This window comes from Scyliorhinus canicula, chromosome 10 (assembly GCF_902713615.1).
Source record: "Scyliorhinus canicula chromosome 10, sScyCan1.1, whole genome shotgun sequence".
NCBI classification, from domain to species: Eukaryota; Metazoa; Chordata; class Chondrichthyes; order Carcharhiniformes; family Scyliorhinidae; genus Scyliorhinus; species Scyliorhinus canicula.
In genome coordinates, this window is record NC_052155.1 from 156,052,894 (window position 1) to 156,074,436 (window position 21,543).

Genomic DNA, 21,543 nt, shown 5'->3' on the forward strand with positions numbered 1-21,543 from the left:
CTGTGTTCCATTAGGTCACCTTCCACTTTTAACCAATTCCACTTGCAGCTACATGCAACACATGATAGCTTCACACACTGTTACATTCCCATTGAGCATTCACCCGGTCAACTGCACAGATCACACTTGACTGAATGCTACAATGAGGCAATTGAGGAAGCAGCACAATGTTTGCCTGCCACTTGCCTCAAAGGGACAGGAAACAGGCAAACAGTGAGTCACAACTCCTGCGCCCATAAACAAGAGCAGACAAATTTTTAGCTCACGGTTTAAAGATGTCCTTAATGATCATCAAATCTCAGTTGATGTGACATGCAGTTTTTTTCAAGTGATGTACACAGCTTCCAGAAAGAAGAGTATTCTAGAAAATGGTAGAGTTGGGACAGAAAAAGGAACCATCATATTTGAAACAAGGATCAAGAACAAATAGAATTTGCACTTATTTTGCAATTCAGTTGAATAAAATTCAACCAGATTCTGTTTATATCAGGTCGAGCTTGGCCGCAGTCAATGTTTTGCTTAACTTGTTTAAAATTGACTTTTCTTAAAATGCAATCTGACCATGAAGAACTGCTGCCTGAAAAGAGGGTTGAAATAATGCGGAATTTGGTATAATTACATAAACAAATTAATCACGGGTGAGGCGCTAGTTATTTAGATTGTTTTTTTCGGAGCTGTGTTCAAACAGTCACTGAGGTTGCAGAAGACACAGCTCTCTTCATTCATTAGTCAGCACAGTCAATGTTTTGCTTAACTTGTTTAAAATTGACTTTTCTTAAAATGCAATCTGACCATGAAGAACTGCTGCCTGAAAAGAGGGTTGAAATAATGCGGAATTTGGTATAATTACATAAACAAATTAATCACGGGTGAGGCGCTAGTTATTTAGATTGTTTTTTTCAGAGCTGTGTTCAAACAGTCACTGAGGTTGCAGAAGACACAGCTCTCTTCATTCATTAGTCAGCACAAAGCCTATCATTAAAATAGCCATAGAACTAATTTACTGCAACTATGGAGACAATGCCTCCCTGTAACACTAGATGTTCTGAGTTCAAGCCCATTCCTGCATCTCATTTTTAACTTTAAGTTCAATATAATGAATGCTCTTGAATGACTCTCAGAACCAAACTGTAAGGCATCCATTGTATTCCCCACACAAAACACAGATCTCAGCTTTATATATAATTCTGTTTTTTTAAACACAAGGTATCATTTGTAATCCTCATTCTTTCCAGTAAAAATAAAAGCGTCCAAAGGGTTCCAACACACCCAGAGTTAGTCCAGAGGTCTGTGACCTTCTTCAAGGGGTTTTAACCAGTCAAACTTCCAGCAAATGAACACTGGCACTACATAACCAGAATTTGGAAAAGGCTGCATTAGATGCTGTGATAAACAAATACTTAAATGGCATCTGACATTCTCTGTCTTCTGTGGAAACTGCACCTTTTGAAATGAATGAGTTAATAGCTCCCTTTAAATAGAAGGCTGTCCAAACAATTTATTCACACACAAATATCACATGAATCCTTTCGGAATTGTATTTGTGAAACGCAAATGGAGGGGCTGGTTTTGCACAGTGGCTAAACAGCTGGTTTGTAAAGCAGACCAAGGCCAGCAGCGCGGGTTCAATTCCTGTACAAGCCTCTCCGAACAAGCGCCGGAATGTGGCGACTACGGGATTTTCACAGTAACTTCATTTGAAGCCTACTTGTGACAATAAGCGATTTTCCTTTCATTTCATTTCATTCATTTCAAAATGGTTAAAGCATTCAATCAGTGGGGAAACTGATCCTTATGCCAAAAGGTATCATGGAAACAAATTACATGCCAATATTTGATACTAAAAAATGGCTTTGCAGTCCATGTATTAGCTTTTTAAAATAAATTTAGAGGATCCAATTCATTGTTTCCAATTAAGGGGCAATTTACCGTGGCCAATCCACCTAGCCTGCACATCTTTGGGTTGGGGGGGCGAAACCCACACAAACACAGGGAGAATGTGCAAACTCCACACGGACAGTGACCCGGAGCCGGGATCGGACCTGGGACCTTGGCGCCGTAAGAGAATTTTACTTTTGACCCAGTGAAATGAAGGAACAGCGGTATAGTTCCAAATCAGGATGGAGTGTGACTTGGAGGGGAACTTGTAGGTGGTTGAGTTCCATGTGTCTGCTGCCCTTGTCCTTAGTGGAGAGTAGAGGTTGCAAGTTGGAAGGTGCAGTGGATGGAGTTGCTTCGGCGCACCTTGTAGATGGTACGCACTGCTTTCGCTGGGCGTTGATGGTGGAGGGAGTGAATGTTTGTGGAAGCGGTGCCAATCAAGTGGGCTACTTCGTCCTGAATGGAGTTGAAATTTTTTAGTATTATTGAAGCTTCACTCAAAGAACAGTACAGCACAGGAATAGGCCCTTCGGCCCTCCAGGCCTGTACCAGTCATGATACCACCTTTGGCCTGATGAGCCATCAATTGCACGAGAGACGAGTTGCTTTACAAAAGTTAGGCTTTAATAAGCTAGAACTTAGCCCTGCGGTTGTCTACAATAAAATGGACGACCGCCGGGCGTTTCGACTATTTATACTTCGGTAAGGAGGCGTGGTTAACTCAGCCTCTCGACCAACCGGAAAGCTGTCACATGACTGGTCTCAACCAATCGGTCGAGAGGCACATGACCGACCAGGGCCAATGGTAAGCCGGTGTTCTGCCCCAATGGCAGACAGCTATGCAAATCATATCACCACATGGCCAAAACTCTAAAGACCATCCAGACAAGTGGCGAGCATTCTATCACACTCCTGACTTGAGCCTTGTAGATTGTGGACATGTTTTGGGAAGTCAGGAAGTGAGTTACTCACTGCAGGATTCCTAACCTCTGAGCTTCTCTTGTAGTCACAGTAAACCCCAGGATGTTGTTAGTGGGAGAATCAGCAATGTCACTGAGTTTCATAGGGAGATGGTATCTGAGTGTGAGGAAGCTTCCTGACCTGTGAAAATTAAAGACTGGTTAAAACCGTCTATGTTGTGTTTGTCTTCAGTTTGGGTAAAGTACAGCTTTTGAAAGTGTTTTTTCAAAATAAAAGGGGCTTCCCTGCATGGAGGTAAAATTGCTTAATCCTTTATGGTCTTGTCTTGAATGTTGGAAGGAAGTAACATGGTCAGTTTTAAGTGCGTTAATTATTTTCTCTGTGGGTACATAAACTTGAAACTATTCCAAGGGATCAAGAGACGGGCCTATACATAGCATGTGATTGTTGAGTGTGTTCATTTTAATTTGAGATTATGGACCCAGAATTTGGATTAAAGGCATAAATTAAATATGATGGCCTGGATTATTTCAACTAAATTTACTTGTGGATCTGTGCATGGAAAGTAAGATGCTCAATGAAATTCAATGACATCACCATGAATCCTTCACTATCAACATCCTGACCACTGACCAGAAACTGTACTGGACCAGCCTTATAAATGCTACGAGAGTAGGTCAGAGACTGGGAATTCTGCAGGGTGTAACTCTTCCCCTGACTCTCCAAAGCCTGTCCACCGTCAACAAGGCAAAAGTCAGGAGTGTGATGGAATACTCTCCACCTTCCTAAATGAGTCCAGAACTTGTGGCGCCCCTAGCCAAGATGTTCCAGTACAGGTACAACAGTGGCATCTACCCAGAAATGTGGAAAATTGCCCAAGTATGTCCTATGCACAAACATCAGGACAAATCCAACCCGGACAATTCTCACCTCATCAGTCTACACTCGATTATCAGCAAGGTGGTAATAATAACCACTTATTGTCACAAGTAGGCGTCAGAGGAAGTTACTGTGAAAAGCCCCTAGTCGCCGCATTCCGGCGCCTGTTCGGGGATGCCGGTACGGGAATTGAATCCCCGCTGCTGGCATTGTTCTGCATTACAAGCCAGCTATTTAGCCCACTGCGCTAAATCAGCCCCTAGATGGAAGGGGGCCATCAACAATGCAATCAAGCAGCACGTGCATAGGAATAACCTGCTCACTGATGCTCAGTTTCTGTTCCTCCAGGGCCACTCAGCTCCTGCCTCATTACAGCCTTGGTTCCAACATAGACAAAAGAGCTGAACTCCAGAGGTGAGGTGAGAGTGACAACCCTTGATATTATGGCAGCATTTGACCGAATATGACAGCCAATTCCCTGCGAGAAAAGTTAGTTCTGTGACCATATGCCAAATATGCCAAATGCCCGGCCAGCGAGCAATGGCTGTGGGTCATTACAGGAGTTCTTTGGTGACATCAATGAAGAATGGCACACGCAGTAGTCCACGGTGTCGCCTGTCCCCAGGGAATCCATGAACAACTATGTAACACTGCTCGATGTCGCGCTGTGTTAACGAGTTTCTCCCCACCTGAACCCCGCACAGCTCAATACAAGAGTTAAACAATGGAGGGCCACAAAATGAACAGTATTGTTAAAGGGATTGTGAATTGCTTACAGGGTTATTGCTGAAGGCCATATCCACCAAGAGTCCTTCAGGAGCGATTCTCAGAAGTCAACTTCAGTAAGAATCAATGAGGAGTCTTTGGTTCACCAAGATGTTAACCTGAAATCTGCCAACCACTGCATCCATAAAATAAGATGACAGCATTGCCTGTGGCTGTCACTGACTGGTGCTTATTAACTTCTATTCCTCTGGCTTTCTCCAGAGATATCAGCAATATCTCATATTCACTCAGTGTGCAGCTGATGTGCAATCACAAGGCAGTGCAGTGTTCTCCAGCAGTCTCCTGTGCCATCTATATTTGACGCACCACACCAAGTCAGAGACTGGTTTCTGGGCAACGAGAGTTATCCATTTACAGAGGAGATCAATACCCTGAGCCCAAATCCATGCACATATGCACAGCAGATTTACAATGAGAATAATGCTGCCGTATTATCATCAGCCTCCCTTTTTCCGCTACCTGGACTGCTCTGGTGGAGCCTTGTAGTATTTAGCTGGGTGGGCTTGAAGATTTGCAGTAGTAAACTGCACATTATAACCTCACCAGGATGAGGGAACAGTTCCTGTCACCGTCAAACAGGCAAGAAGCTGAAGAGCCGGACAATGAAAAAGAAGGGAAGGAGAAAATGAACCAGAAAATGGAACAATGTGAAGAGGGAAGCTACAACACAGGCAGCCCTTTTCTGACTGGGTGCTACGTGACCAAGTAATTATGAGGATAACAAAGGGCAGTACGGTAGCATTGTGGATAGCACAATGGCTCCACAGCTCCAGGGTCCCAGGTTCGATTCCAGCTTGGGTCACTGTCTGTGCGGAGTCTGCACATCCTCCCCGTGTGTGCGTGGGTTTCCTCCGGGTGCTCCGGTTTCCTCCCACAGTCCAAAGATGTGCAGGTTAGGTGGATTGGCCATGGTAAATTGCCCTTAGTGTTCAAAATTTCCCTTAGTGTTGGGTGGGGTTACTGGGTTATTGGGATAGGGTGGAGGTGTTGAACTTGGGTAGGGTGCTCTTTCCAAGAGCCAGTGCAGACTCGATGGGCCGAATGGCCTCCTTCTGCACTGTAAATTATATGATCTATGATTTCGATCAAACTTCATATGCTTCTTACCTTTCCCTTATTACTGTTAATTATTTTGTTCGCTTTCCAACAACATGTGGTGATCGTAGATCTGACTAGATGCAATACAACTGAGCAAGCACTAGAGGGAGCACGGGAGAGCTATATATACACAGCGACAGGAAGTGACAACACACTTCACGGAAGGCAGAACTCGTAGCAGGACACAGAGACAAGCAGGCAGCATTTGAGGTAGCCGTAAGTTAAGCTCTGAAGAGAGAACAAATTCACAATAAAGCATCTTCTCCATATTTGAGACTACGAGCTTTATTAAGACACGAGGAACAACACATGGTACCACGAGTGGCTTCAGACGCTTACTACAGGACAACTCAGCTGCAGACACAGAAAGAACAAAATGGCATGGAAATCTCCTACTGGACATTGGACTTGGGAAGATATCGCTGATTCGAGGATGTGGCTTGGATACCCACCTCAGCTGGACACGACTGGCAATGTAAGAAATGTCTGGAAAATGTTTAAACAATTGTTCGATTTATATATCATAGCTAATGATGCAGCAGCAGCCTCAGACGAAATTAAAATAGCAATGCTCGTCGCAGGACATGAAGCTAGGAAAGTATATAATGGATTTAAATACTCAAAAGATGAAGACAGCAACAGCTTACAAACAATACTAAACAAATTTGAAGAGTACTGTAAGAAATTTGAACAGCACGGTATGCTCAGAGGCCAAACTGCACAGAGACTGAGTGATGCAAAACTCAAACAATCAAAATCAGAACAGACAGGTTTCAGTCAAGAAAATTACAGATCAAAAAGTAATAACTTGAATTTTTCACAAAGCCAAAATGCTGAAATCCAGTCCAGATCGAAAGGAAAAGGTAACTTACAACTTTCAGAAAGAAAAAACGCTGAAATCCGCAATAAAATGGCGTCCGACCACATTTTACAGTCTCGGGCAGATAAAGAACTACAAACTGCGTCTGCGCATGCGCAGGGAACGGAAGCCGCGCATGCGCAGTTCCAACCACCCGTTTATCATTCTGCGCATGCGCCAGCCGCGCATGCGCAGTTAAAAGAAGTTTATGTTGCTGATCGTTATGCGCATGCGCAAGCCGCGCATGCGCAGTCTCAAAATGTTTCGGTCGCGGATCGTTATGCACATGCGCAAACCGCACATGCGCAATGGACACAAAACCGCACGCTAAAGGAAGGCCGATTTGCGCATGCGCAATTGCTTCCCACGCATGACATCACGAGCGTCATGACATCTGCGCATCCGGACCACGCCTACTTAAAAGGGAAATGCCCGAAAATTGAAAACAAAATACTTAAAGCGATAAAACCAAATTTTCTTGCCTCAGAAGACAGAAAAACGCCTGAACCTAAACCAGCAGTTGAAAATAACTCTCACAACACCCTGGAAAAAGCAGTCTGCACCACCCAAAGTGAAGAGAACAAAAAGAATTCCAAAACAACTTTTCGAAGATTACTACTCAGGCATGGCTGAGTTATTCGGATATGCTGATCACAGCATCAGCGACATGGTCGCAAAGTTCAACACGAATCTACTCGTGGTAGATGAATCCAACACCATGGTGCCATGGCAGATCGTCGATACATTGGATGACAGCAATACCCAAGACGAAGACGACGCCACACGGAGAGCACAGAAAGACTCCACAGAGCGAGCGCTGACAGGCTCCACAGTGCGAGTGATGAAAGACTCCAAAAGGGAAGCAAGCAAACACTCCCTGGCGAACACTATGCATGAACAAGACCATGAAGGTCAACCCGCCGTATCTGAGCAATCACAAGCAGACTATGAAAGTCTACCAAGCTCACATGAACAAGAAGAAGACAATGTACATCATGTACATCTACCCACTACATGCGAAAACAGTGACAAGGTGATCACACTCGACGTACAGGATCACAGCGAGACTGACAGTTCTCAGCTTGTCTGTACAGAAGCACAGAGTCGGGCCACGCAAGAGTCCAGAGAGACAACGCCAATAGAAACCTTGCAGATTTTGACTCCAGAAGAGGAGCACCAAGCGTCCAGTGAGACAACATCAACAGAAACCATGAAGGTTTTGACTCCAGAAGAGGAGCGCCAAGAGCCCAGAGAGACCACGTCAAGTGAAATCATGCAGATTTTGACTCCGGAAGAGGAGCGCCAAGAGTCCAGAGAGACCGCGTCAAATGAAATCGCGAAGAATTTGACTCCAGAAGAGAAGCACCAAGAAAGCAAAGACGACGAATCAAATCCTCCACAAATGACTGACGTCACCAGCATCGATGCAACATCAGATCATTCTCACCATTCTCGAGACGAAACGTTCAATGACTCAAATTATCCACACGGGACACTCATTGAGCATAACAAGAAAAACAAAAGCCAAAAGAAGCACAGCAGAAACGAGAACAACAACAGCAAGAACAAAAGCAACATGAAGCGCGACAAGAACAACAAAAATCGTAAGAAGCACAGCAGAAACAAGAACAACAGCACCAACAAAAACTACAAGCACAACGACAAAAACTACAAGAAGAACAACAAAACCAACAAGAAGCATAACAAAGATAGCAACAACAAAGACAGAAACGACAAAAACAGCAACAAGAACGGCAATGAAAACAACAAAGACAGGAACGACAGAAACAACAGCAATGAAACAACGACTTGTACAAAATGGTACAACTCTGCACATGAAGGACAATGCCACAGCACACTGCAAAACAATGACAAGACTACAAACATGCCATGGGATGACAACAAATCGCACAAACTCACATCTGCTCCAGAACAAGCAAGCACACCAGCTTTCAAGGCGGATGAGATAATAAATCGATACCTCAAGCACAGAAAAAAGTCCATGTCAGTCAATATCAGTGATTCGACCATGCAAACACCTCAGGATGACGCATTGGTTACTTAAAATAACAGGAACATTCACCACGTCAACAACAAAAGAAAAAACTCTGAACAAATTCATCAAGTTTGGACTCATAAATGTTTTTATTGAGTGAACTCATAAATATAAATTGGCTTTGTAAAAATATGCAATAGCACCATCACTTGTATAGATACATATCATAAGTAACTGTTTTGTAAATTTTCTTTAACGATGTACAGAAAATATGTAAAGAAAAAAGGGGGGATGTGGTGATCGTAGATCTGACTAGATGCAATACAACTGAGCAAGCACTAGAGGGAGCATGGGAGAGCTATATATACACAGGGACAGGAAGCGACGACACACTTCACGGAAGGCAGAACTCGTAGCAGGACACAGACACAAGCAGGCAGCATTTGAGGTAGCCGTAAGTTAAGCTCTGAAGAGAGAACGAATTCACGATAAAGCATCTTCTCCACATTTGAGACTACGAGCTTTATTAAGACACGAGGAACAACACACAACACAGGAGGCATTGAAGAGGGCATTAGATGATTAGTTGAACAGGAACATTATGCAGTGGTACGGGGTAAAGGCAAATAAATGGCATTAAAGCATAAATGCCCAAATGGAGTTGGTGCAGATGCAACTGGCCAAATGGTCTCTTTCTGCACCATTACACTACTGGGATACAAAAAAAACTACCAGAAAATGTACATTCCAATTTATAAAAGTTCAAATCTTTACATAATGAATAAAATAATCACCTGAGTGCATTCCCTGAGTGTCTATCTGCTGCTCCCACTCTGCTGGGGCAGTGCCTCAGCATTCGTGTGTCTATCTGCTGCTCCCACTCTGCTGGGGGCAGTGCCTCAGCATTCGTGTGTCTATCTGCTGCTCCCACTCTGCTGGGGGCAGTGCCTCAGCATTCGTGCTAATCCTGTTGATAAACACTTTGATGAGCCTCTGTATCCACTCTCGTTTTTTTTAAATATTTTATTGAGGCATTTACATTCTAAATTTTAACAGAATAGCCAACCACACACTAAACAAACATCAGAACCCCTAAGCCAACATGGCTCACATAAACAACTCCCCAACCACAATTACCCACCAACCTTCCCCCACCTTCCCCAACTCCCCATGCTTACCCCCCAAACCGCCCCCACTGCTGACAGCTTAACTTTTCCCAAAGAAGTCGATAAACAGCTGCCACCTCCGTGCAAATCCAAGCATCGAGCCCCTCTCAGGGCAAACTTGATCTTCTCAAGCCTGAGAAACCAAGCCATGTCACTAACCCAGACCCCCGACTTCTGGGGTTGCGAGCCCTTCCATGCCAGCAAGATCGGTCTCCGGGCTACCAGGGAGGACAAAGCCAAGTCATCGGCCTCTCTCGCTTCCTGGACTCCCGGGTCTTCTGACACCAAAAATCGTCACCACCTTTACTTTCCGTACCTCCGACATGACGTCAGCAAACCCTTGCCATAATCCCCTAAGCTTCGGACATGCCCAAAATATGGACATGATTCACAGGCCCACCCGCACACCTCCGACACCTAATTTCCACCTCTTCAAAAAACCTGATCATCCGGGCCACAGTCATATATGCCCTGTGGACCACCTTACATTGTATGAGGCTAAGCCTGGCAGACGATGAGGATGCACTGACGCGCCTCCAGGCGTCCTCCCATAACCCAGCCTCCAATTTCCCATCCAACTCTTCCTCCCACTTCCGCCTCACCTCCCCTATCGGGGCTCTCTCCCATTCCATAGGCTCTTTATAGATTTCCGATACCATCCCCTCCCCCACTCCCACTTTTTACACTACCTTATGCTGTAGCCCCTGGGGCGGTAGGTGTGGGAAAGTCGATACCTGCCTCCACACAAAGTCCCTCACCTGCAAGTAGCAAAACTATTCCCACCAGGCAGCTCAAACTCCTCCTCCAACTCTTCCAAACACGGATAGCCCCCGTCTAAAAACAAATCCCCAAGCCGCTCAATCCCCACCCACTGTCACCCCCCAAAACACCCCATCGAGCGTCCCCGCAGCAAACCGGTGGTTGCCACACATCGGTGCCCCCTCCAGCCCCATGTGCTGCTACCACTGTCCCCACACCTTCAGGACTGCCATCACCACCGGGCTTGTGGAGTACCTTAGCATAGTAGTTAGCACTATGGCTTCACAGTGCCAGGGTCCCAGGTTCAATTCCCGGCTTGGGTCACTGTCTGCGCAGAGTCTGCACGTTCTCCCTGTGTCTGCGTGGGTTTCCTCCGGGTGTTCCGGTTTTCTCCCACAAGTCCCGAAAGACGTGCTATTAGGTAATTTGGACATTTTGAATTCTCTCTCTGTGTACCCAAACAGGCACTGGAGTGTGGCAACCAGGGACTTTTCACAGTAACTTCATTGCAGTGTTAATGTTTGCCTACTTGTGACAATAAGGATTATTATTATTATACCTGGTTGGCGAGAACGGCAAAGCCGCCGTTGGCAGTGCCCCTAAACTCATATTCTTATACGAGGCTGCCTCCACCCGCTCCGACACCGACCCCTGTCCCACCACCCATTTCCTGATCATCGCCCAATAGTAATTTATAAAGTTCGGGAGTGCCAGCCCCCTCTATCCCGCTCCAGCAGCTCCTTCTTCACCTGCAGGGCTTTACCCACCCACAAACCCTAAGATCACCGTATTCACTTTCCTGAAAAACGCCTTGGGAATGAAGATTGGGAGGCTCTGAAAAACAAACAAAAACTTGGGAGCACCGTCTGTTCTATGTTCTATGTCACTTCACCGTCTGAACCCTCCCTGCCAATGACAGTGGGAGCATATCCCACCTCCTAAAGTCCCCCACACTTTCCTTGATCTTCATGAAGAAGCACTTGATGTATCTCAGTATCAAGACCATATAGTCTGGAAATATAGAAAATAGGAGCAGAGTAGGCCATTCAGCCCTTCGATCCTCCTCCGCCAATCATTATGTTCATGGCTGATGATCCAACTCAATAATCCGTTCCCACTTTTCCCCACATCCTCTGATCCCTTTAGCCCCAAGAGCTATATCTAACTCCTTCTTGGAAACATACATGACTGGATTCTCCATTGGCTGATGCAGAAACGCGATTGGATGAAGAATAGGTTCCAATGCCAAAATCAGGTGGGCGCCGATTTGACGCCATATCGCAATTCTCTGTCACCTCAACAGCGGTGTCAATGCGGTCCAGAACTCACATACAGTAAACACCATTTGCATATCATTCGCGGGCCTGACCCGGTATTCTCCGGGGCCTCCGCGATTCACCGCCTCGGATGGGCCGAGTTCCCGATAGCACCGTTTACTTGTGTTTTTAAAAATCCTGAAACTGGCGTCTTGGCTGCTGAGGGAGAGAGAAGTGTCCAACATCGCCATAGTTTGCCAACATTGTGCAGCTGGCTAAGGGGCTTCTGCCAGGACCGGGGGGGAGTAGCAGGGGGTGGCCAGGAGGTGAGTTGTGGGATCGGGGTGGACGGGCAGGGGGCACCATTGCCGCAGCTGGAAAGACAGCCATGCAGCTGCCCACGCCGCTGATAGCCCACTGGGAACTTAGGGCCACGGGTTGTATGGGTGACCCTCAGGCCACCCCCTATGTGTCCTCTGCCCCAGCCGACCCATCAGCTATATCGGTGCACTCCAGCACAACCAGTGCCATCTTGTTTGTCTGAGGATTATAATGTGTATATGCGGCTGCAGCTTGTCAGCCTCCCGAGTGTCAATCACGGACCCGGCGAATCCCACACCGTTTTTCATTGGAATCGATGATGTTCCATGTGGCGCCAGTGCTAGCCCCTCCACAGTCGCTGAATCAGTACAAGATCGACGGTAGTTTTGGTGTTGTGAAAGTCCACGAATCCTGCCCCAGCGTCAACACTAGTCTCATGAATGGAGGAGAATCCAGCCCACAATGTTTTGGCCTCAACTGCTTTCTGTGGTAGCGAACTCAACAGGGTCAGCATTCTCTGGGTGAAGACATTTCTCTTCATATAGTACAGCAAATTGGCCACCTTGGCCTCAGATACTCCAGGACAATACGAATGTCTCAGCTGAGTTTTCAGATTTGCAAGTAATTTTTAAAAAAATATTAGCATTCAATAGCAAGGCCATCTAATTATTTTAAACAAAGTAAGATTATATTGGAATTAATAGAAATTTAGCAATCCAGGCTGAAAATGAATTGCAATAAATTGTAAACAGGAATTAGTCAGGACGCTTTCTGATGGAGGTCCACAGTGGTTTGTTGAGGCCCTTCAGCTTTTTACATTGCTCATTATGATGAAGAAAAGAATTCTACTTTACATGGATTATCAAATTTATTGATGCCAAAATATCCATAGTTCTGAAAATAGAGGTAAAAGCACTTCAAAGGGATTTTAACACGAGTGCAGAAACGACAGGTGGAATTTGGTATAAAAACATTAATGGACTCTGATATTAAGAGGAGAGATGTTGGGAAAATGCTCAGTGACTCACTGTGGTACATTCAGGCCACAATGTGGTACATTCAGGCCACGACAAGTGATTCTTTTTCAGAGATCGAGGGTTTAAATGTTGATAAGGCTGAGGAGATCATGATGCGTGATTAACTTGTGATCATTAAAAGCAGTCAGACAATCTTCAAGCTGCCTGCTCATTTCCATGATTGGAGCCCACAGTTCAATGTGCTGCTGAGCGGCTGCACACTCACCGCATGGACAGTTTGTGCCAAAATGAGTCCATTTGGCGTGTATTTCTTAAAGGGGAGGTGCATCTGGCTGCAGCAGCTCACTCAGCTGACTGGGAAACACATTAGAAGCAGGAAGAATCCGAATAATGGAGCAAGACAGGGCTCGAGGGTTCTCAAAAGCTGTACGAACGAGATTCGAAGGAGGAAAGTGGTTGATCTACGGGAGACAGGAGGCCAACAAGACAGACATAGCTGCAGCAGTGGGAGCAGACAGCTGTGGAGGCACAGACTAGGGACGGAATTCTCCCATTTTGAAACTAGGTGCAGCGGATTTGTTGTGGAGGCTGCGTGAGTCCTACAGCACAGTGCTGTCCAGGTAGACACTCGTATTTGGCACCAGTAAGGATACCCCATCACTCTCCAACACCAGGCGCAGTACTGAATCGAGACGGTGATACTGGAAGGTTCAAGGGCCCAGCAGCACGATGCTGTCCATGAAGACCAACTCGGCCGGGGATGGAAGGCAGGAACTGGTCTGCACCAGCAGAGTGGTGTACAGCGCATCAGGAGCAATGCAGCACTCTGGCAGAAAGTTTTTTGCACTTACCTCAAATTTTCTTACGATCTGAGGGCCATCTTGTGCCAACCTACTCTTTAGTCATCCAGTTTGACACTAATCACCAATGTGATTTCCCGCTGGGAAAGGATTGACATGAACATCTGATTGGTCCTCATGAACAAAGCCGTGGAACAGCATCTGTACATGTCACAAAGTATGAGTTCCAATCCCCAACTATTGCCGTCTCTATGTGTCCAGACTGGGACTACATAATCATCTCAGTGTTCATCGTTGGTGGGTCTGCACATCCATCGTCTCCGTCAAACTTGAGGAATTACTATCATCAGTATGTTTAAAAAAAAACGGTGATGGTTGGTAAGAAAGGTGAGCTGAAGAAGGATTGAGAAACAGAGATCTGAGGAATTACTCACAACCACACAGTTTGATTAGACTCTTACAGACAGTCCTTCTGAAGCTCAGATATACCAGCTTCCTCCTCCATCTTCTTCCTTCTCAGGCTATCCTCAAAGCCTTGTTAGTAAGGGCTGTGGTTTCACAGTAGTAAGATTGTGGAAGACACTGCAGATCATCTCTCCAGTGAATTATGATGCATGTGTATATCAGATCTAACCCTCGTTACTGAGCAGACAGCCTCTGAATCAATTTTGTGATTCAAAAATGGCTTAAACTGCAGATTGGCACAGGATGGAAACATCAAGGGCTGGATTCTCCAATAATGGGGCTATGTCCCCACACCAAAGTAAAAACGCTGCCGTTTCACTCTGGACTTTCCCTAAGAAAGTCCTGAGTGATTCCCCCATCTACAGGGGGCTAGCAGGGCTCCAGAGTGCTCCTCGCAGCTCTGGCTGCGGATACGGGCCCCCGCACTTTCTGTCAGGAGTCCGTGCATGCGCACGGCGGCGGCCTGCAGCGGCTGCCCCGTGGGATATGGCGGACACAGACTGCGGAGCGGCACCAAAAATGTAGGCTCCCCGAGATCGCGCGCGCCAGTAGGTACGTGGCCCGATTGTCCCCTGGCCGTCCTGTGAATGATCCCCCTTCCCCCACCAGGGCGGCCGCGGACTGAGTCCGCAACCACCATCCGATGTTCCCGACGGCTGACAGGTGGTTAGAACCACGCCGTCAGGAACTCGCAATGGCCCCCTACCTGTGACGGGGACCAGAGGAACTCGGCCAGTTTCGCGCAATGGCCCCCTAACTGTGACGGGGACCAGAGAATCGCGGGAGCGGCGCAGTGTAAAATTTCGGGATTGAGGACCATTCTCCGCCTCCGCACCAAACGCGATTTCGGTGCGGAGAATCCAGCCCCACGACTACGGCCTGGAGATCAAGCACTCACTGGGCATAATGGTCTGGATGTAGTTACTCACCAACTGCAAGTTGAGTCGGCGATATCCTTTGCAGCACATTTCCACATGTGTTGCATGTGGCCACATGTGTGCAGTCGATGGCTCCTTGCATCAAGAGGAAGCCCAGTGGTTTAAAGAGAAGACAATGAAATCCCACTTTTCTGGCACACAGAACCTCTGTGATCTCACAGATACATCAAACTGCAAATTGTTGGCAATGTCAGCTGCTGCAGACCCAGAAATAGAGGGTCTCGTTCAAGGACGTGGCACAGTTCTGCGCCACCTTCCTTGGTGAATTGCAGCGCCACACCCACAGCCCCTGGCTGTGAAGACACTCCTGCTGAGAGTCCTCCACCTCCTCCTCCCTTGGTGAGCAGTTCTTTGCCTGCGTTGTTCCATCTCCCTCTGAAGCTGCAGTGAAAGGAGAGCAGAAACTAACTCCTCCAGAACTGGAAACATGCGGTGCACTCAGAAACACAGAACTCCTTCCAAACACCCAGCATCATTTCTTCGTGAATTAGAGAACTTCTGCCAACTCCTCGAATATTCCAACTACTTCTAATATTTGTGCAGCAGCAAATGGACACTCACAAGCACTGAAAGTTGAACAGTGATCCCTTTAAATAGTGCTGGCATGGAGTCACACTCGCAAATGAAGTGAGGGCATTAACAGGATCATTGAGGTCCAAAATTGCAGGTCGGGAGTTAAACCAGTATTACAGACCGATTGAATTTACCCACTGCATACTCCCGGTATGCACAGGGGGCACCGGTGATATCACAAGGACACAAGAAATAGGAATTAGACCACATGGTCCATCGAGCCTGCTCCATTAATCAATAGGATTCTGGCCAATCCTGGGCTTCGACTCCATTTTCCCGCCAATTCCCCATATCCCTTAATTCCCAGAGAGACCAGAAAAACCGGTCTATCCCAGTCATTCAATGACGGAGCATCCACCATCCTCTGGGTTAGAGAATTCCAACGACTCAACCTATAGAGTGAAGCAATTTCTCCTCATCTCAGTACTCAATGATCGGCTCCTTATCCTGAGACATGTTTTGGATTCCCGACCAGCGGAAACAATTTCTCAGCATCAAACCTATCAAGCCCCTTGTAGGTTTCAATAGGATCACCTCTCATCTACAATATAAGCCCAATTTACTCAGAGCAATCAGCACAAGCTGCACTGGAACTGAACTCCCACTTTTGTTTTTAAGCACCAAAACTAGCAGTCTAAAATTTTAAAATGACACCGAAACATAAAAGTTGAAAGCTTCAATAAAGTTTATTTGTATTGTAAAAACAAAATAGCACACTTCAGGGATGCAGCACATGAACACTTAACAAGTTAAATAATATGCAAACCGACAAAGTGCTGTAATATTTGCTGAGTCCCTGAGGGAAAAGTCAAATCATTCTGAAAGGTGATTTTCTACTTATGTATTCAATATGTTTCAATGATCTGCTGCGTAACTCATCTGACAATATCCAAGTTGGGTTGTCAACCTTTCTGATTTCTATGAGTCTCCGGAAAGGTCTTGTGACTAATTTAAGAGCTTTTCCAATCATCTGTCCACTATACTCCAAGAAGGTTGAGTTAAATAAATGGTCAGACAGACTGATGATGTAAACAGGCATGTCTCGGGTAACGTCCGTAGGCACTGCATAAGAAAAACATTTAAAAGTTAGGCAACCGCAACACATCCTTGCATTACTGGTTACTGCAAAGGCATCAGAAATCTTGCCACAGTCCATCCGAATCCAATTGTGCTATCATGCAAGAGACACAGGGTTTTGACAAACCTGTTTGGGCATCCTAGCTTGGAAGGAGTAAACGCCACAGACTACGTCAAACCCACTCTGTTAAAAACTTCAGTTGGCTCTATGAACAGCAAATATCGATCCTAATGCTACTCTGTGCACTTTTCTTGTAATTATCTTGCTGCAAACGCCATATCAACTGTCTAGAGTGAGCCCTAAAAATACACTATGATTCTGACAGATCATCTACAAAGCTATTTAGCAGATTGTTTAATGGGATCCTTGTAAGGATTCCTTGTGTGATTGAAACAAGAGGTATTCCTCGGTGGGTGCCACATACATTTCTGGATCTTTGCTATGTTCACATCCATGAGGTTCAGTGGAACAATTTTCCTGATCCCAGATACTCTCAATCGTAAGCTATTGCACTGGGACGTACACCAATGCACAAAAATCCTTCTCACTCGCATCCACATCCCACACTGTGTGTGTGGGGGCTGGCAGTCAGAATGCTCTGAGTGGCCAATGATGGATGCCATGGAGGAGACCAGTGGGGGAGGCACTCTAATGATTCTAGTGCTGACCTAGCTAAGAAAGTGGCAGTTTTTAAGAGAGTTAAGTCTTCCTTCTACAAGATGGAGTCAACTTCAGGATGACTTATCCATCCTGCCTTTGTGTAACATTTCGTCAAAAGGACTATTTTTTTTGACTCGCCAGGAAATCCTGGGCTGGATTCTCCGATCCTGAGGCTAAGTGTTGACGCCGTCGGAAACGACGTCACGTTTCTCGACTGTGTCAACACGGCCTCAGGATCAGCAATTCTGGTCCCTTCAGGGAGCCAGCAAGGCTCTGGAGCGGTTCATGCCGCTCCAGCTGCTGATCCGGCCGTGGAATGGGCGCCGGGGGATGCGCGCATGCGCAGTGGGCCCGGTGCGAACCTGCGCATACGCAGTCCCACCGGTGCGATTTCCGCGCATGTGCGGTGTCTCCCTTGTCTGCGCCGGCCCCGACCCAACATGGCGCAGGAGTACAGGCGCCGGCGCAGAAGAAAGGAGGCCGGGAGACAGAGAGGTTGGCCCGCCGATCGGTGGGTCCCGACAGCGGGCCAGACCATATCGGAGCGCCCCCTCTGGGGTCGGACCCCCCCTCCCCCTCCCACAGGTTGTCCCAGACCCTTCAACGCCGAGGTTCCGCCGACTCAGAGCAGGTTAGAACGGCACCGATGGTAATCGTTTTTCTTTTACAGCTGCTCGGCCCATCCGGGCATGAGAATCGCGGGGAGGCCACATAGAGCGGCCCCCGACCGGCGCCGACCACGGCAGCCCAATGGCGCTGATTCTCCTCTCTGAGGAGAATCGTGTCGGAGCGGCGTGCCGCGATTCGCACGGTTCCCCAGCGATTCTCCGACCTAGCACGGCGTCGGAGAATCCCGTCCCCTGTCTCTTTTATTTAATCCGATCTATGGTTCGTTGTTCACTTTTCATATCTGTTGTTTGGGTGTATTTGTGCTTCACAGCGCCAGGGACCTGGGTTCGATTTCCGGCTTGGGTCACTGTCTGTGCTGGATCTGTATGTTCTCCCCATGTCTGCGTGGGTTTCCTCCGGGGGCTCCGGTTTCCTCCCACAAGCCCCGAAAGACGGTAAATTGGACATCCTGACTTCTCCCTCAGTGTACCTGAACAGGCGCCAAACTGTGGCAGCTAGGGGATTTTCACAGTGACTTCATTGCAGTGTTAATGTAAGCCTACTTGTGACACCAATAAAGATTACTATTATTATTTGTGATGACCGTACTTGTATATTAGGGATTTCTACTGTTCGCTTCTTACAATAACCTATTTCCTTCATTTTTACGATTTGGCGTGACTTTCAGTTGCCTTTCTGGCGCTTTAAGTTGAATAAGTTTATCGTCTCCAGTTGGGAGTTTCCCTGCTAATAAGGTGTGTTAGTTAACGGGAATGATATTAAAGCATTTTCTGCAACTCATAATAGTTTTTAAAATTAGCTTAGAGTTTGTGTTGAGTTGTGTTCTATTAGTTGTAGGCTTTAGGTTATGTTATTTTTTGCCACCATTCCATTTGCTTTTGGGTGTGGTTATGCTTGACTGCAATGGCGTATTTGGGTTGGGGGGGTGGGTTGGTGGGTTTTAGTTTGAGGTTGCTGACGATGTCTGCTGGTCTCTCTTTGTTGAGTCACCTGACTTGGCTTGATGGCCATCTTGGGTTGAGTTTCTTGCTTTGTCTTCACAGTGACCCTTATTTAATGTCCCTCCTTGGCAATGGCTGACCCCGGTACACAGGATGGCAGGAGACCTCCAAGAGTTTAAGTTGTTTGTTTGTTCTTTGTGTTGTTTGTATTTTTGGGAAAATTTATTTTTATATTTGCAATATATCTTGCTCTACACTGTACCCTTTTTCGCATTGAAAAAGTGTTGCGTTATTTGTAAAGAAACATTTTTTGAACCCCAATAAAAATATATATATTTTATATAATCTCTCCCGGCGTGTTCTCCTTCTTTCAGATAAGGGAAATTAGGTCATGTATTTGAGTCAACAGTGCTTCTCCGTCACCTTTTAGTGCTTCGACAGGGGTTCCATCTGCTCCAGATGGAACTGTTATTCTTTAGCTCTCGGAAGGCCTTTTCTACCTCGTTCTGGAGTTGTGCTGAGATGGTGGCTGGAGGATGGAATCAAGGGGACTCATGTTGAAGACAAAGGGATAGAACGGAAAATTTTCTACATGTCATTTTTGGCGGATATTGCTGGGAGCTTTTCCTCTTCTCTGTCAGTGAGTTTCCCACTGCTATCTAACCACATTTAGTCTCTTTTTTGGACCCTGGGGAGTTTCTCCCTGGTCAAGCCCACACTTAGAATTATTTTTGTCACTGGGGAACTGAATTCATTGGCCAAGTCAGCTCATCAGAGATCCAACCATCATTTTGAAAGGGTGCCCCGATCTCTAAGTGGGCATATGGGTCCCCCACATCCCCCAGCCAGGGGCAGTGTCACCCACACACACACATTGACTCTACCCCACACCCACCCCAGGTGATGATGTCCCACTCTGGGGTCACTGAAGGCCCCTTTTTCAGGCCTTCCCATGGCCCCTTTTTCAGCCTACCTTCTAGGACTCCCACCCTTCAGCCCTCCTGAACCATCCGGAGGCCCCTTCATACCTGCCCTGCAACCCCTCACCCTTCATACCTCCCTCCACCCTCCTTTCATGGGAATAGCTTCCCTGACCCTTAGCAGTGCCACTCTAGCACTTGAGCACCCTGGCATTGCCACCCTGGCTGGTTTTGCAGTGTCACATGCACACCTTGGCACGGGGGAGGGCCAGGAAACTACGCTCCCTGTGCTTGACTACCCAGGGGCCTCTGATGTTCTGGGAGACCCCTCGGTTGCCGTTCCGCAGGGTCCACATTTGGGTGGACCAGTACTGAATGGTGCCTGGCTGGAGACTCCCTGGGGAGGCTGGTTGATGACGGGAGCCCGATAGATCCCGGGTCAGCACGCCTAAGCGGGTTTTAAACGTACTTAGGCGTGCGAGGCTTGGTCCCGCCCATTGTGGGCAGGATCCTGATCACGACGCCTTGCGAGACCAGGGCACATCTCGCGAGGTGTACTAGCTGCCAGGAAGTCCACAGGAGGCCTGTCCAGCTTCTACTGGCCGCATCATGTTCCCGTTCAGGTGCAACGCAGCCAGTGTCTCTTCAAAGAGCTCCTTCCAGCGGGTGCTGACTGTGTTTCTGTTCTTGATGAGCACCTCTCCATTCTTCACCAGCAGTGGGGTGGCGCCTATCGGTAAACCATTAATAAGAGCTGAGGGAGGTCCCAGGCAAGTTGCGTTGGGACCTGGAACGTTCAACCAAGCTCCTTATTGAAGGATTGCGTGCTTTCTTGTGTGCAGCTCTGCGTGCAAATAAAATCTCCCACATTTGAGTTACGTTCCCGAGTTCACAATCCAGCTTCTGGCTGAAAAAAAAGCCAATTACTGCGGATGCTGGACTCTGAAACGAAAGGGAAAATGCTGGAAAATCTCAGTAAGTCTGGCAGCATCTGTAGGGAGAGAAAAGAGCTAACGTTTCGAGTCCGATGACTCTTTGTCAAAGCTAACAGAGAGAGTGGGAAATATTTATACTGTGGAGTGAGAATGAAAGATGAGTCATAGCCACAGAAACCCAGGGAAACTTGGTGCTATTGGCCACAGAAACCAAGGGGAAAGAGTGCTAATGGCAGCCCCCAGAGAGGACAAAAGATGTGAAAGGTCAAACAGCAGAGAAACTAACATCAGAGGATGAACTGTAGGTGTGGGGGGAGGGGAAGGGGGAAGCAAAGAGGAGAAAGGTGCAGGAAAGATGCAGGCACACTACAGCCTTCCGGCCTGAACATCAAATTCAACAACTTCAGATGATCAGCCCCACCTCGACCCATTTGTTTTCATTTCATTTTAACTGTCTTTTACAATTTCTTTCTTATTTAATATACATTTAATTTCCCCTCCCCCCCCCCCAATCTTATCCACCTTTCCTGCACCTTTCTCCTCTTTGCTTCCATAGCCCGCATGAGCACCATAGCCCGCATGCTCTGAGGAATTACAATCCTGTCGAGTTTCAGAAGGATTCCCTCCACCACCGTCAGGTTGTCTTTTACATTATAGAACTGGGGACATTGTCCCTTCTGCCAGCCATTGGTAAGGTGCTGCAT

The 21,543-nt window shown here is 46.9% G+C and overlaps 1 protein-coding gene across 5 annotated transcripts in view; it reads right to left on the bottom strand.

Annotated features, from left to right (window-relative positions):
* The window catches only part of oxr1a (oxidation resistance 1a), a 576,817-nt gene that overhangs the window by 523,655 nt on the left and 31,619 nt on the right, over nucleotides 1-21,543 (bottom strand). For 3 of the 5 annotated variants that reach the window (XM_038809973.1, XM_038809970.1, XM_038809974.1), the window contains exon 2: nucleotides 267-361. The exons of the other annotated variants lie outside the window; for them this stretch is intronic. In XM_038809973.1, the coding sequence (XP_038665901.1) occupies nucleotides 267-292 (26 nt within the window). In that variant the 5' untranslated portion in view covers nucleotides 293-361. The remainder of the gene's footprint in view (nucleotides 1-266; nucleotides 362-21,543) is intronic. 5 annotated transcript variants of the gene reach the window in all.